This window comes from Epinephelus lanceolatus, chromosome 4, assembly GCF_041903045.1.
Source record: "Epinephelus lanceolatus isolate andai-2023 chromosome 4, ASM4190304v1, whole genome shotgun sequence".
NCBI lineage: Eukaryota > Metazoa > Chordata > Actinopteri > Perciformes > Serranidae > Epinephelus > Epinephelus lanceolatus.
The window spans coordinates 43,840,795-43,855,116 of record NC_135737.1 but is presented as its reverse complement, the minus strand read 5'-3'; the positions used below and the strand labels follow the sequence as shown (position 1 = coordinate 43,855,116).

At 42.5% G+C, this 14,322-nt stretch overlaps 1 protein-coding gene across 7 annotated transcripts in view; it reads left to right on the top strand.

Moving 5' to 3' along the window:
- The first annotated feature begins 6,096 nt into the window (after positions 1-6,096).
- phldb1b (pleckstrin homology-like domain, family B, member 1b) overlaps positions 6,097-14,322 on the top strand; it is a 120,198-nt gene continuing 111,972 nt past the window's right edge. For 4 of the 7 annotated variants that reach the window (XM_078167332.1, XM_078167331.1, XM_078167330.1 and 1 more), the window contains exons 1-3: positions 6,098-6,230; positions 7,303-7,404; positions 13,844-13,967. In XM_078167332.1, the coding sequence (XP_078023458.1) occupies positions 6,195-6,230; positions 7,303-7,404; positions 13,844-13,967 (262 nt within the window). In that variant the 5' untranslated portion in view covers positions 6,098-6,194. Of the gene's footprint in view, positions 6,231-7,302; positions 7,405-13,843; positions 13,968-14,322 lie in introns of all 7 variants that reach the window. The other 3 variants (XM_078167329.1, XM_078167328.1, XM_078167334.1) reach the window with 2 other exon arrangements.

Genomic DNA, 14,322 nt, shown 5'->3' with positions numbered 1-14,322 from the left:
TCCTGATTATCTCCACATTCTGTGAGATGGCCCCTCGCCTGTTTAAATGACCGCTTTATTTGTCCCAGAGGAGCGACTGCTGCTGGATGAGAGGCTGGACAGTAGATCCACTTCACACACTAGCAACTCCCTTTTCCTGTTCTTTATAAATGATTTCGGTGAATCCCCCGAGCCTTCAACTCAAGCTACTGTCAAGGCTTTTCTCCTTAATCAACTCTGTGGCTCCAGAGCTGCAGTAGGTTTGATTTTCTGTGGAAATACATGCTCCCCAGAGGACTCATCTTTTTATTTTTTGGGGGGCACAGCTTTTGTCTAGCATCACCATTAAAAATGAATAGATAAATGAATTAAATTAAATTAAATTAAATTAAATTAAATCAAAAATAATAATGATAATATCATCATACATTTTATTTATAGCTTTTCACTTTACATTAGTTAAAAACCCATCATAAAATACAACACACTAAAATACACATGACATCATTCATACATTAAAAGTCGTTTGGAAAAGATGAGTTTTGATGAGTGATTTAAATCAGGAGAGGTCAGTGCGGTCTCGAATGTGTTTGGGGAGAGAGTTCCAGAGGGAGGAGGTTATAGCTACGGAGAAGGCTCTGTCGCCCCAGGTTCGGTGCTTGGTCCTGAGTGGTGGAGTCAGGAGGTTGGTGTCAGAGGAGCAGAGACTGTGGGAAGGAGTGTGAAGGTGGAGCAGGTCGGTTAGGAAGGAGGGGGCCTGGTTATGGAGGGCTTTGTGAGTGAGGAGAAGGACTTTGAACTGCATGTGTTGTGGGACAGGGAGCCAGTGGAGGTTCTGGAAAACAGGAGTAATGTGATTGCAGGAGCAGGAATGGCTGAGCGGACGGGCAGCAGAGTTCTGGATGTAGGAGGGTTTATTCATAAGAAATTTCAGATCCAACTCTCAGTGGTGTTCCTCAGGGCTCTGCCCTAGATCCTCTTGTATTTATTATCTACCCTGGCCATGTCTTCAGAAAATTTGGTATTCAATTCCACTGTTACACTGATGACACCCAGTTCTAGCTATTCACTAGGCCTACTTCCACGGTGTGCCTCAAGGTTCAATCATTGGTCCTATCTTGTTCTCACGATACATGTTCCCCTAGAGTGACGTCATCCGTCAACATGGTGTCTCTTTCCACTGTGATGCTTATGACAATCAGCTGTACCTTCCTGTTAAACGAACTGACCTCAGCATGCTGAGCTCTCTACAGGACTGTCTATGTGATATCAAAAATTGGATGTCGTTACATTTTCTTCAGCTCAATTCTAATAAAACAGAAATCATTGTATTTGGGTCACAGCATATCACAAAACAAATACTGCCATCTATTGGTCACCTGTCACAACACATAAAGCCTGTTGCAAGAAATCTTTGTGTCATGTTTCATAGTAATTTATGTTTTGAACAATCTTTAAGCATCTCCAATCAGGTTTATATCATCACAGAATTGTTGCAAAAATAAGATCTAGTTTAACTTTTAGAAACACAGAAATTGTTGTACATTCTTTTATTTCTTCACGTCTTGTTTATTACAGCAGCCCTTTATTCCTCTCTTGATCAAAAAACCTTGCAATGACTTCAGACTATTCAAAACTTAGCCGCAAGGCATTTAACCAAAACCAAGCAGCACGACCACATCACACCAGTTTTAGCCTCTTTACATAGCTCCCTGTTTGTTGTAGGATTGACTTTAAAATCTTATTAATTACCTTTAAGGCTCCTTGTGGCTCCAGACTACATTTCAGACCTGTTAGTCCCTTATGAACCTTTACATAGTTTGAGATCTTCTGCTTGGTCCAGAGTCCAGACTGAGGACTAAAGGGGATAGAGTTTTTGCCATCAGGGCCCTGAGGCTCTGGAACGACCTGTCCGAGGATATAAGGCTGTCTCTGCTAAAAACATACCTCTGTAAGAAAGCATATCCTGACTTTATCTGAGCTGTGTGTCTATTTTATTGCAGCACTTTGTAACTGTGTTTGAAAGGTGCTATATAAATAAAGTTTATGATTATTATTAAGACATCTGACCAAAATTAAGGTTTTCACTCTCCCTTCAGGTTGATCAGTTCACTGAAAAAGACAACCCTTTGAAAAACAACCTGCCTGCAGCTGCTTTTCATTTCACCTTTTTTCTCTCTGTCTATCATCTCTATTATTCATCCCATCTACATTTTTATTCACCATCGAGTTGGCAGGCTGTCTCGCCTCCCTCCCTGCTTCTACATTTTTGCATTCCAGCTAAATGGCGAGCCTCCCTCCCTCCCTCCGTCGCTTTCATAACCCCTTCAAAAAAAAAAGAGATTCTCTCATGTGTGAGGAGAGATCCATGCCTGCTCTACAGGAAACAATGCCAGCCTTTCTGCCCTGGCATGAGGGGGAGAGAGGGAGGGAAAGAAAGAAAGAAAGAAAGAAATGGAGAGATTGAGACTTCTTTGTGTCCAGTGAGAGTTTCTGGATCTGAGAGAAAGAAAAGCTGCTGACGTCCTCCCACAGTCGGAGAGTAATGGGCTTTGATGTGGTGGGAACAAACACCATAGTATTCACATGCAATATGGGAGCTGAGCTCTTGTTCAGGAAATTTAATTTAACAGCAAACAATGGACTATAAAAAGAGAAAATAAATGGCAATGACTTCTCCAATTTATCGTTTCCTCACTGTGGTATTTTGAAAACTTTGAGAATCAGCAGGCTAGTTAGCTATCTTAAATAAGCCCCTTTTCCACTGCATAAACACATCGCCTGGGTAAACGTGCTAATTTTAGCCCCTTTACAGGTGAGATGCAACGACCCACCACCACCTGTTGGTCTCCGCAGCGCTCAAACATTGATCCAAATGAGTCTGCACAGAGTTGGAAAAAGAGACTGAATAAAACACGGTGGGACAACAACGAAAGTTAAAGCGGTGAAAGTCCAAGTAGGGTGGGCAGGAGGGGTGGTGGATGGGTCTAACAACTACCAACTTTCACCTGCCGGTATTCACTTCCTGTAAGATTGTAAAGCCAAATCCTGTTCTTTATTCCTTAACCTAACCATGTGCGTGTGTTGGCTAAACGTAACCACGTGCATTTGTTGCTGTAGGAAAAAAAAACATCAATCTGCGGTGTTGTACCGACGTAGTGCTTTTATTTTGAAAGAGGCTGTATGCAAACTGTACATTTCCTGTGAAAACGGAAGTATATTTTGAAATCTGACAATACATGTAACAGGCTGAAGTTGATACGATGTCCCAGAACGTCAACAGCCAATGAACCCAGGGTACCTTGGACGTCATATGTTGACGTGGCAAGTCCATGACCAAAGGTCGTCATGTGACGAGGTCGGAATGAGAGTGTGTTTTACAAAGTCATTTTTGGTGTCATCCTTGAAGAGGCAACAGATAGGAATCTAAAATTTTTTTTTTTAAGCTTGGTGCCACCTAGTGTCAGTGGTGTTGCGTCGCACTGTTGCAACAACCGGGTGTGTCCGAATGTTGTTTATTTTATTTATTTTATTTATCTTTTGTTGATGTCTGTTTTTGTTTTTTAGTCCTTTTAACTTATTTATTACTAGTCTTTTTATGCACTGTGTAGCTGATGAGAAACAGTATTCCGTTTCTTTTTGTATGACAAATAATGACAATGACAATGACAAATAAAGTGAATCTGAAATCTGAATCTGAAATTGACCGTGGGGATCAGAGATAATCAATAATATATGACTCTATTAGACTCTCTAAATTAAATAAAATGTAGGCTGTAAAGCCACCGGTATACCTATGTACTGTATATGTATGAAAAGACCAAGCAATAATTATCAGATTTATCTGAAGAAAAAACAAACAGTAATGCAAATAATTATAGCAGAATGCACAGTACCAGTACAAACAACTCACAGTAAATGATACCAATATGTACAGTATCAGTACAAACAACAGTAGACACAGTGGAATTATACCAATATGCACATGTAAACAGTCCCCATTCTAGAATAAACGCTACCGTATGGAAACCATGCGGCCGGTTGGAGCTCAAATTGAATGGGAAACAAAGTCCAGTGTTCACTTAGCTGGGCGTAACTTAGCTGGGCGATGTCCGTTGATAGCTGCCTCCGTGAGAAGAGAACAGAAGGAAGGGAGGGGGGTATCACTGTCCGAGGGCTGCCGTAGAATGGCAACCAGGATGTCAGCCGACCAACACTCGCTACCCGCTCCCTGGTTGCGGCGATTTGCGATGCTGGCCAGCTAAGAATGAACTAGCAGCCAGTACAGTACAGTCCTCTCTAGTCTAGCTAACATTTAGCCGTGTTACTTACTGATCCATTAGAAAGAAAGCTAGCTGGACATGGGTTTTGAAGCCTCTTGGGTCACGGAGCTCCCTCCATCTCTTGAACGTCTGACTGAGGTTTACTCTTGTTTTTCCTCTTCTTTTATCACTCTCCTTTTTGCTCTTCTTTGCCTCCTCACACAGAGGAGCTGCTTTTCTTTTGCCAGGCCGTTTTTCACTTGTCTCCAAACTTTGTCCGTCTGCCATTGTGCTCGTGACTCAACTATCTCATGCCCAACTCCTCATAAGGACCAGCTCCACTCCCTGATTGGCTGACCGACCAGTTTCGCAATACATGACGCGTTTCCTGCCGTAAAGCAGATTTTTTCCACAAAATTTCGCCCCCGGTGGCAGAAGCTTATTACAAAGATTGCAAAGCCACTAATTAACCTATGTAAACGCTGATAGTCTGATTTTACTGTGGCCACTACCCTGTGCAACCCACATTATTTTCATAATGATATATTTAGGAAAAAATGCTATCTGTTGCCTCTTTAATATTGTAAATGCCTTTGCTGAAGTTTCAGCATAATCCTAGATGTCTACATGCAATAGCGGAGTCAGGTTGACTGAGGGGCGGGGCGGAAAAACATAAAAAGGCTGCCAGTGACGCCGGGCCACCAGCAAGTGGAACATTTTTCTAGCACGTAGGGCAGCCTATATGGCACTGCGTTTTCTCACTCTGGAGGGCACTTCATCACACTTTCTCTATTTAAAAGGCACCTCATGGGACACTTAATCATAGTTTCTCCATTTAATGGCACCCTAAAGAGCACTGTCACATTTTCTTCACCCTAGAAGGCACTTTGTTGTGCTTTCTGAGGCATCCAAGAGGGCACTTTTGTTGCACGGGTACTCCCATCATCTTCCTCCATTGTCTAAAAAGAGCCAACAGAACTTGCTAGCTAGCGATAGCTAATGTCTGTGAAGAATAGTTTTGCCTCCAGCTAAGCCCCGCCCACCGAAAAACGTCATACTGTTTACTAACAGTAAAAGGGGTTAGAGAGTTGGTGACCACCTGCCTGTGTGGATGTTAGAGTTTCTAATATCTAAGTTGTTGAGGTGAAATAAAGTGCACTTCCTGGTTCAGAATTCATCTGCCTTATTCTTGCAATCGAGAAATCTAAAAACGCCATATTATATTTTTATAGTTCAATGAAATTTTAAAAAAAAATCAATCTAAAAAGTGTACGCATTGTTTTTATTATCATTTGATATAGAATTAAATGCTCAAAAAATGTTTTAAATTGACATAAATTCCTGTCAGAAAAAGGTCATGACATTTATTTTGTGTCTGGTGCACTCAAAAATTTTATGTAACTGTATTGTACCCAACTAAAAGTTTTGCGTGCAAGCTGCAAAAAAAAAAAAGAATAAGTTGACTTAATTGAATAGGGTTTTACAGTGTTCAGGCATTGTGGAACATTTGCATTGTGCATATTTACAGAGCTCGTCCTCCTCCATCAGCATGTTCACCACTTTGTTTCTGAGCTTTATTTTTATCAATCATTTCAGTCATCACTCTCTCTTCCCCCCTTCCTCTTTTCTTCTCCTCCTCTCTTTGGATCAGCGCTTAAACACACGCACACTAACATACACACGCACACACACACACGTGTCTGTGTTATCTGGGACTTTGGTGCTGCCAGTCAGGAATGTAGGTCTTGGTTTAGTGGAGCAAGCAGCAACAGGTCCACCTCCTGAATGGGAGTTTGTGGAGGATCCTGCGCTGGTAGCTTTAGACAAAGAACTGTGAGCAAGACAAAGAGACAATCTGTGTTTCATGGGAAAAGGACACGTTATAGAAATAGTGTCCACTCTGCAGTGTTAGAGGTGTCCTGGTCAGTTAGGAGCCAGGAGCAGCTCGTTACCATGGAGGCTGTGCATGTGCTGGACAACTGGAGGAAGGTAATTATTATATTTAGAGACAGGTTGAAAAGCTGGTTGTAGTTTCACATGAGAGACACTGTATAAAACCTGAGGGGGGGAATCAGTTTGTAGTTTGCAGAATTCTTGCAGCTTCTGGCTCAGAGGAGAGTTTCATATTGCACAAAGTGTTTCCAGATAGAGTTTTTCCCAACATTTGTTTTTATTTTCTGGCTGTTTTGTGATTTACTGTTTGAGGCTTCCCCGAGGCTGCCTCCCCTGAATATCATTTCACGGGTCTGTCAGGAGAGCAAATATGATGATATTGCAGCAGTGTTTTGTTATCCTGAGGGCAGAGTACATCAGAAACATATTTTCCATCCCTGCTGCACAACATTTTAGGCATGCAAATGACTCCGGGTACACTCTGCTCCTCTGTGATTGTTGTAATTATGTGTTTTCTAACCTTTCCGTGTGGTTTTCTGTGCTTCCCTACAACCACAAGCTTCTCACATCTCATATAATGACTTCAGAAGTGTTTTCTCACATATAGTCACAGACTGGCCACTTAACAAGTGCACCGATATAGACAGGGAAAATATTTATAGCCATTTGTTCAGTGCTGACTTGATGGAAATACCTCAAAATGACTGAGTAAGAAAGGAGGAATTTGTGGGATCTGGGTACAGCGTATGTGTGTGTGTATGTGTGTGTGTGTGTGTGTTTGTTTTCATAGAGACTGAGAGACAAGAGAGCAGCCAACACGGCTGATTTCCACTGAATGTGTCAACTACCAAGACATTTAAATGTGTGTGATTTAAGTGTGTTACTTCCTCACAGTGTGTTGCTAAATGCCATCAGCCATCTGTTATGTGTGTGTGTGTGTGTGTGTGTGTGCACTCACAGCATGAATCACACCTTGACACATTAGTGTGTAGTCAGAGTGGGGAGGGGGAATCCCGCTAAATATGGTTACAGATTTGACCACGACTACGCAAAACACACAAGATTTTGATGCTGTAACTTGAGATGAAGTCACACATGACGACTTTTATCACCCACTGTCTGGATTATATGATGTTCTCATGAATGATGTTCTCATTTCCTCCCGCAGGACCTTCATGTGTCGCAGGGAGCTGTGGACAACTCAGTGGATATGGACCGTCTGAACAGGAACATGCCTGAGTGTGGACGGCAGACCCACCAGGTGTTAAAGGTGAGTGTGTGTGTGTGTGTGTGTGTGTGTGTGTGTGTGTTAGGGATGTGGGGAATGGGGAGGAGATGGAGGGAAGGAGTAAAGGGGTGTTTATACTTCTGGGTCGAATTGATGCTGTACTTTTGGCGTAGGCTTTGCGTGGACGCGTACCTTACACCATAGCCTGTGCTGTAACCTGAAGTGCGTCACCCCAGAAATATAACTACATGTCACAGTGACGCCTCCTGTCTGTTTCTGTAAGCTGAAACCATTTCCCTCAGTGGAAACAAAGCTTTTATTTACTTTATTTCACAGATAAGAAACAATACATTGTGAAGACAATAAAGCTTCCACAAAAATAACACTTTAAGTCTTGTGTGTGATTTATCCTGGCTTCATATGAGTAAAGAAAAACTCAGCTAGCCCCTAGGCTAATTTATACAATGTAAAATGCGATAGGCTTGTGCTAATAACGTTAGCATGTTCTACTCTTAGGAAAAACAAGTTTAATATAAGACAGTTGTTTTGTCAGTGAACCTTGTGAGTTGTAATGGAGCCAAATTATGTAACGTTACCTTTGTTAAATGTTGCTGTTGTTCCTGGTTTCAAATGAGTAGAGGAAAACTCCACTAGCCTCTGGGCTAATTAATACAATGTAAAATTCCATAGGCTTGTGCTAATAACGTTAGCATGTTGTATTTGTGGGGAAAAAGTGTCCAGATAAAGACAAGTGTTTGTTTGTGAATCTTGTGAGTTCTAACAGAGCCGATTTGTGTACTTGTGCTTTATATTGTTGCTATTAAACCATGTATTTTGGGTGTTGTTTCAAACTTTTATAGCACCTTAAAGAGCCCCACTGCTGCACAAGTATAAATCAGCCTTAAGTCAGACAGAAAGAGCCAGAGACAGTAACCATCACAGAAAAACACAGTCATTTGTTATCAGTGTTACAGTTTTGTTCCATGTTTCCAGTGTGAACTCACTCACACACACACACACACACACACACACACACACACACACACTGAGCACTCTCTTCTCCTGATAACTGCATCCATTGATGCTAAATGTCACCACATTGGCTCCTCTGGCAGATTTTTGGCACTGAAACTCTCCATGGATGCTGAACACACAGCTGAAGGCTTCACTGAGTGACGAGGCGGCAGGTCAGGTCAGGCGGTACAGCTGGGACGCGTCCTGACAGCATATGTCAGTATGCTGTAAAGCAGGAATCTCTTCTGCCAGAGTCAGTAATTAGACAGGCCCGCAGATTGGTTGTGTGCGTTTCCCACCTGCTGGGCCTGACAATCCTATCAGGCATTAAGGGAAGCGCAGTGTGTGTGTGCGTGTGTGTGTGTGCGTTACTGAGGCTACTTTCTGGGACACTAAAGACTAAAGACCAGTTAATTGGGGACAACTTGTGCAAATGGTACAAAAGCTGTGTCCCCACTTGGGAAGAAAATGACTCGGGGGTCAGAGGTTAAGGTTGGAGTTAGAAATTAATATCAATCTATACAATGTCCATAAAAGTGACACCAGTAAACATGTGGGCATGTATAGGAGTCAGAGGGAACAAAAGATGGGAGAAAAAACATGCTTAGATTAAATGTTAATGATTCTTGTAGGGAAACTGGGACGTTGCTACTGCGAGGCAAACAGGAACATATATAAGAATATAGCAAATTGGAGATATTAAACTTTAATGTGTCCAAATGCTTAACAGAAAAATTATTCTTTAATGTGTAACTGTAGACAAAGCAAAGTAAATCTTTCTCTGTGCTGGCTACAGAACCAACCAGTGGCAGCTGGACAGTGGAAAGAAAGACATAATGGCAAGTTCACGAATTAAAGTTGACCTCTTTTTGAGCCGTTGGACTCACTGGTCATCACATGCCTTGCAAAACAAGGACATGTAAATACAATATGTATGAATATTTGTGCATTTTTTTAGAGCAATGGCATCAAGATGGTTCATACTTTTCTTCTATTACTTCTCCCCCTTATCTGCAATTATGTGTCCTGCCTTTTCACCCTAAGAGCCCTTTTTACACTGAGATTGCCACTATGAAGTCCACTCTTCATACTGCCTTCACATTTTTACACAGATAAACAGCAGCAGCATCATGCTGCTCAAGTGTGTGATTTTACACAGCATGATGGCATCCGAGGAGAGAAAGAGGTGTGTCGGTTGTGACGTTAAACACAAGTGTTTGAGATATTAAGAAACCTTTTACTGACAAAGACTTTTCTCGAAAAGTTCATTTTTTACCATTTCATTTTAAATGAAAGTAGGTTGCCTGTAACTGCTTATAACATACGCAGCTGTGGTTCATTTTTGAGTTAGCTGCTAACTGCTGATAGCTGTTTTTTAAATCTCCTGGCAGTGAGTCACACACGTAACACTTGTCAACTCACATCTTCATCCTGCAGGCTGGCCCCAACTCACACTGGGTTCACACTGGACACAAAAGCACAGCGATTTGTTAGTTTGTTGCACAGCCGCTCGTCAGCAGTCGCCTGGCTGTTCATAACAGAAGTGCTTTTCTGCTCTGTGCTCTGTTTAAAACACACAAAGAGCTGTGTCTCCACCTGCTTGTTTGTGTGTGTGTCTGTGTGCCTGTGTGTTTGAGAGTGTGTGTGTAGCTCTGCTTGTCTCTATCACTCTGTTAGACACAACTGCCACATTGTGGGTTCATGGGATACATATTCTATCACTTATCATACCCAGATAATTTATATCATATTTAAAATACACTTTATATAATTTACAGTCATTTTTCAGTGTGCCTTCCAGATTGGCTTGCAGAAAAAAAAAACAGACACCGAAACTATTGCTGCAGATTGCGAGCCAGCCTGGGCACTAGGTGCCGCATCCAGTGTGAACCGCCCAATCGTTACCATGAGAGCTGAAAGCTAGCGGGCAGCGCACGACGATAAATCAGCGTGCTTCGCAATACTTCAGAGTCCAGTGTGAACCTGGTGGTACTTACCTTGTTGCTGGCAAAGCGGAATAATGGTGTGATATTCCTGCCTTGAACAGGTGACGTAAAAGAGGCTAAGAATTCAGTGTCAAAGTGTCAGATACATTCTGTTTTTCAAATCTGAATCTTTAATAAGAGATAAGATAAAAAAAAGAATAAGAAAAGTAAACAGAGAAATGATGCACAGACATACTCTGAATTTAGAACAATAAAATGACAAAAAACAGATTTAGATACATAGAATAACAAGTTTCTGTCAATAAGGATTTGTGCTGCACAAACCTAATCAAATACAATATAAGTCATAAATGTAGAAGACATAAAGTATTTACTTCAGACATGTGCATTACACCCTGTATGTACAGAGGCTGTTGCTGCGTGCACCACATGGGAGCAGCAGCGCACAGCAGATGAGGCAGCGTGACTCCTGCAGTGTTGCCCCACTGGCACCTCCCCTCTCCTCCCATCACTCCCAATAAGCCTCCCAGTGCCTCCCTGCCAGTCTCTATCTCAGCAATCCTCTTAGGCTTGACCCCACTCCACCGACGGCACCACCACAATCACATAATCCTATTAGGACACACACGGCTAGCTAACCAGCTGAGAGGCCGGGTCAGTGATCGCGCACAGGTTGTAAATAACAAATGTAAGGGCTCCAGAAGTGGAACACAAAGATGCAGGTTTTAAAATGCAAATCAATGCCAGCGAGCGGCTCCACACCCACTCACAGTTCATTTAACACTTCAGCTGGCACAGAGCTTCATCAGCACAAGTGACCAAAGTCTGCTTTCAAAATAATAAATCATCATAATCATGTGCTGTGATGTGAAACTTATTTGGTAAGTAGTGGATCCTAAATGATGACGCCATACCTCACTGAAAGCCTCACCCGCTCCCTATGTAGATATCATTCTAAGGTGAGGGGAACACAACACTTGTTATTTTCAGGTGATTATACACTAAATAAAACATACTTACTATATGATATTATATGTCTACTGATATATCCCCCTAAATCCTGCAAACTGGACCTTTAAATGTTTGGGACCATACCATCCTTAATATGTGATAAATCCACTCCGTCAGCTGAAAACTGAAACATTGTCCTGAGGGCCATCCTGGTGAATGTGTCCCTTTGATATGCAAAAACATTTTTTCTTTCCTCTCTTCAGAATAATGGATGTTACTCAACAGGAGGAGTAATTTGTTTCATTATGTCAAACCCTGGGAGGTAAAGCTTCAGAGACAAAGACGAAAACACAACATAACACATTTCGCTGCACCTCAGCCAAAAACTCTGCTCCGCACTCGCAGTAATCTGACAATAAGAAGACGACTAAAAAGCAGGATTGTCTTTATGTTTGGGCGTCCCTGTGCTGAAAAGTGCTCATCACAAGTTAGCTTGTTGAACGCCCTCCAGGAGCTTCATGTTTCTTAATTGCGGAGTGCTGTTGCTATGGCGACATCCCTTCCCCCTTGCTGTGCCGAGAGCACACGGTGGTGCTTTAGGCAGAGCTGCGAGGGGGAGAGGGGGGAGACGACACACACACACACACACACACACTTCCTTCAGTGTGTGGAGGAATATGTAAACAGCCGGAGCAGCCAGCTATGGAAATGACCTCCCATAGTGAAGACATTCAGGCTCGTCCCCAGAGTGGAGGATGAACCTCTCTCTGTAGGTCCGGTGCATTAGTGAAGCAGTAAAACTGCCGTTTGTGCAGGACACAAATATTATGAGTGTTATCCCTCCTCTAATACGACATGTTCACAACGTTTGTGTCGTGCACAACCAATTAGTGCAGCTAATGGACAGGAAATGATCCCTGATTAGGTCCCACTCATGGCCTGTTCACAGTCCAGACAGAGTCATGCACACAGAGACAGAGGATGTGACTTCTTTACTTTTAGAGGTAAAGATGACACACAGTATGTTGCAATGTCTACAAAGCTGTGATTTACAGTTCCTTTGTGAAGGCTTTCAGTGTATTGTATATGTTCCAAGTCAGTCAGTGGTCCCTTTTTACACAGAGATGGCGCTATAGCTACAAAGTCCCGTCTTTATGCCTCCTTTGCATTTTAACATAGAACCAAACATCGCCGGCATCATTCTGCTCCTGTGTGTGATTAAAGACAGCATGCCAGTATCACAGAATCAAAACAGGCCATATAACAATACAGCATCGGCCTCAAGTGTGATTTAAAACATATGCGTCAGCAGCGCTTTATAAACAATAAAAATGGCGAACATGGCAGCAATAATTATTTACCATCTCTCTGATTGGCGGCTGATCTCGTCCTCTGATCAGAGGGTAAGGCGCTCTCATTGTTTACCCAATTTTTGGTCATTTACAGCCGATGTTCTTCTTTTCTGAGTTAGCCACTAACTGCTAACAGCAATGGGTCACACCCGTAACACGTTGTCAAAGTAGCCCCTTAGCCCGCTAGTGTTGTGCCGTTCAGCAGCCTTACCGTTGTGTACATAACGTATTATTGTGGAATGGGGGGACAGAGTGGTCTCGTCTTTAATCCACCCAGGCAGGTAGTAACAGCGCCATAACGGTGTCTGTTTTAACAGGACAGCAGGGCAGGATCGGATCACGGGTGGCAAAAGTTTGACGCTTTGACAAAGTGTTATACATGTGATCCACCACGGGGTCATATAGGTTGCAAGGTGGCAAGATTTTTTATAAAGCACTGCCAATATGTTTACATCACACTAGAGGCTGATGCTGCTGAGCTACATGTCATGCCCGTCACGCCCGTTTTGATTCTGCAGTGCTGGGATGGTGTTTATCTGATGTGATTTGTTACTGAGACTCACACACAAGGGTTTCTGGGTAACGTAGTATGTGCAGAAACGAGCTAAGAGATACACCTGTCCTGCCCTTGGTCCCGTCCTGCTGGCTGTCCTGCTCATACAGGCAGCGTTTCAGAGCTGTTACCACCTCTTGTGGTGGCTTAAAGGTGTGACAACTATGTCCCTTTATTCCGCAACACTATCTTATATACATCACAGCGAGGCAGCATAACAGTGTGATATTCCCAACCTTGACCAGGCAGTGTAAAAGGGACTATTGGTACTGTTGCTCGTTTATAGCACTTGCAGCATGGAATACGTTTTATAAGTGTTTCAAATAGTTATTTGTTGCACAATACATGTTTTATCAATTTATTTAAAAACTGTGATACAATTTGCTGCATGTTTTATCATAAAACTGCTTTTAAAGGAAACAAATACAACATTAAATGGAAATAAAAACACACCAAGAAGGATTTTTATAACCACCCTCATTATGAACATCCCCTTCTGTGATTATGAGTTCACCACATATTCCACAAATGTTTCTGTTTTCCTGGCAAAAGAACCCGTCAGTCTGAACAGAACATTAACTCCAAACTGTTGCTGAACCAAAGCCTCATTTATCCAAGCTCAGGATTACATCTAACTCACAGTTTATTTGTGACCTTCTTTTCAGAGCACTCCTCTGGACCTATACGAGACTGGAAAGGGGCTGAAGTTCCAAGCAGAGCGCCCCCACCTGGTCAGCCTGGGCAGTGGACGGCTGAGTACAGCCATCACCCTGCTGCCGCTGCCCGAGGGTGAGACATCTGCTGTGACACCAGCACACCAGTTAGCGCCAGAGAGTGACGTAGAGGATCAGAGCAGCTGATGTCAGCGTTACAAAATACACTGTTTAAAGAGCTTCTGAGGACGCTTTGTTAATACACTTACATCATTCAGTCAGACAGAAATGGTTACGGAAAGTTATAACTTCACATCATTGTTTCCAGACAAGCTTCATGACATTAAGCTTATTTTATATGATTTTAATCACACTTACAGTCTTTTACAAAGGACAACAACAACACTCTCTGTTACCTTGAGCCTGTTATCACCTCTGCATCTGTCTTTCGTCTTTGTCTCTCAGTCCGCCCTGCAGGCAGGCTTCATCAT